The sequence below is a fragment of the Melampsora larici-populina genome (genome assembly GCF_000204055.1).
Source record: "Melampsora larici-populina 98AG31 unplaced genomic scaffold MELLAscaffold_475, whole genome shotgun sequence".
Classification (NCBI taxonomy): Eukaryota; Fungi; Basidiomycota; class Pucciniomycetes; order Pucciniales; family Melampsoraceae; genus Melampsora; species Melampsora laricis-populina.
Genome location: NW_006769170.1, coordinates 2,788 through 4,036, shown reverse-complemented (window position 1 = coordinate 4,036; position 1,249 = coordinate 2,788). Strand labels below are relative to the sequence as shown.

At 35.6% G+C, this 1,249-nt stretch overlaps 1 protein-coding gene across 1 annotated transcript in view; it reads right to left on the bottom strand.

The window, feature by feature from the left end:
• Positions 1 to 416: 416 nt before the first annotated feature.
• Positions 417 to 1,249, bottom strand: part of MELLADRAFT_70341 (uncharacterized protein) — a gene marked incomplete at both ends in the record, with an annotated part of 2,122 nt that continues 1,289 nt past the window's right edge. Inside the window, one exon of the mRNA XM_007419753.1 lies at positions 417 to 1,168. Within this exon, the coding sequence (XP_007419815.1) occupies positions 417 to 1,168 (752 nt within the window). The remainder of the gene's footprint in view (positions 1,169 to 1,249) is intronic.

Sequence of the window (1,249 nt, the reverse complement as noted above, 5' to 3'; positions counted from 1 at the left end):
ATGGTCCTTAATGGGAGGTCCTCAGAAATCTCTTGGTTGGTCATTTAGATAAGTCAGAGAAACCCCAATTCAGTGGTTCATGCCATTGGGCACTATGAGAGTACCTGCAGGTGGCCACATGTGGTGCTACTCTAGACAGCAAATGAACAAATCAATAGAGGAAACCAGTGGCAACTGAGCTGAGAAAAATACACTAAAACTGAGGCTGTACAACTATGTGCAAAATTTGTAAGGATGATAAAGGTAGAGATAACAATTATTTTGAAAAAGTTTGAAAATTGTTTTTGGGGAGAGAAAGGGAAGAGTAATGATCAACATAGGTCAGACACATCACATCTAACACAGCCTTCTGGCATATCTTCTTGGCACCTTTTTTTGGAGAGCCTACAGTCCTGTTCATTGCTGTTGATTGCAGGTTATTCACTTATTTCAACATTGTTTACCAACTTCAGAAAATCTTTGAATAGATGGAAGTTGGGGTTATGTATTGATATTTTTTCCAATTTATCTTTGGATTTTATGTTTAGGATCTCAAACCATTTTGGTCTGAATCTCTGAATCCAATTGAGTGATAAATAAGCCATGAACATGTGTTGACTTCGAGCAAATAAATTAAGACCCATGACTCTAGAAATCAAGGTTTCTTCAACTGTAGCAGTTGAATTATAAGCTTCATGAAGTTGATTAAAGTTAGGTGCATGATTATAGATGTATGATTCAATTGGAATACTTTTCCAGATATTGATTAACCATTTGTATCCTTCAAGTAAGGTATTATTTAACTCTTTTCCCTCAGGATCAAAGGTAAAGTTAACTTTTACAAGAAATAAAAGAAATTCATGTGTCATGAGCCTTAAGCGATTGATCAAATGAGGTCGGGATTTATACTTTCTGTGGCTCATATCCATCCCTGTTTCAAAGAATTCCTCAAGTTCTGTCATAAATGGAATAACATGTTTCTCAATTAAGTGATCAAATGAGGTTCTGGCCTGATTTCTATATATACTTGTGTCTTCATGAGCTGTTTCCTGTTTATAAGTTCTCTTTGCTTCAGGTACCACATTATGTACTTGTTGAACAACCCCTTTGAAGACTCTATTTTCAGTGAAAACAACATTGTGTTTAAAATCATTCCCAGATCCCAACGCATTTGAGAAATGAATCCTTTCTTTTTGAGAGGGAGTGTTATTTGAAACACACCAAAGTGACTCTTTTGATGAAAAAACTGTATCTGTTCCTCCACAATCTT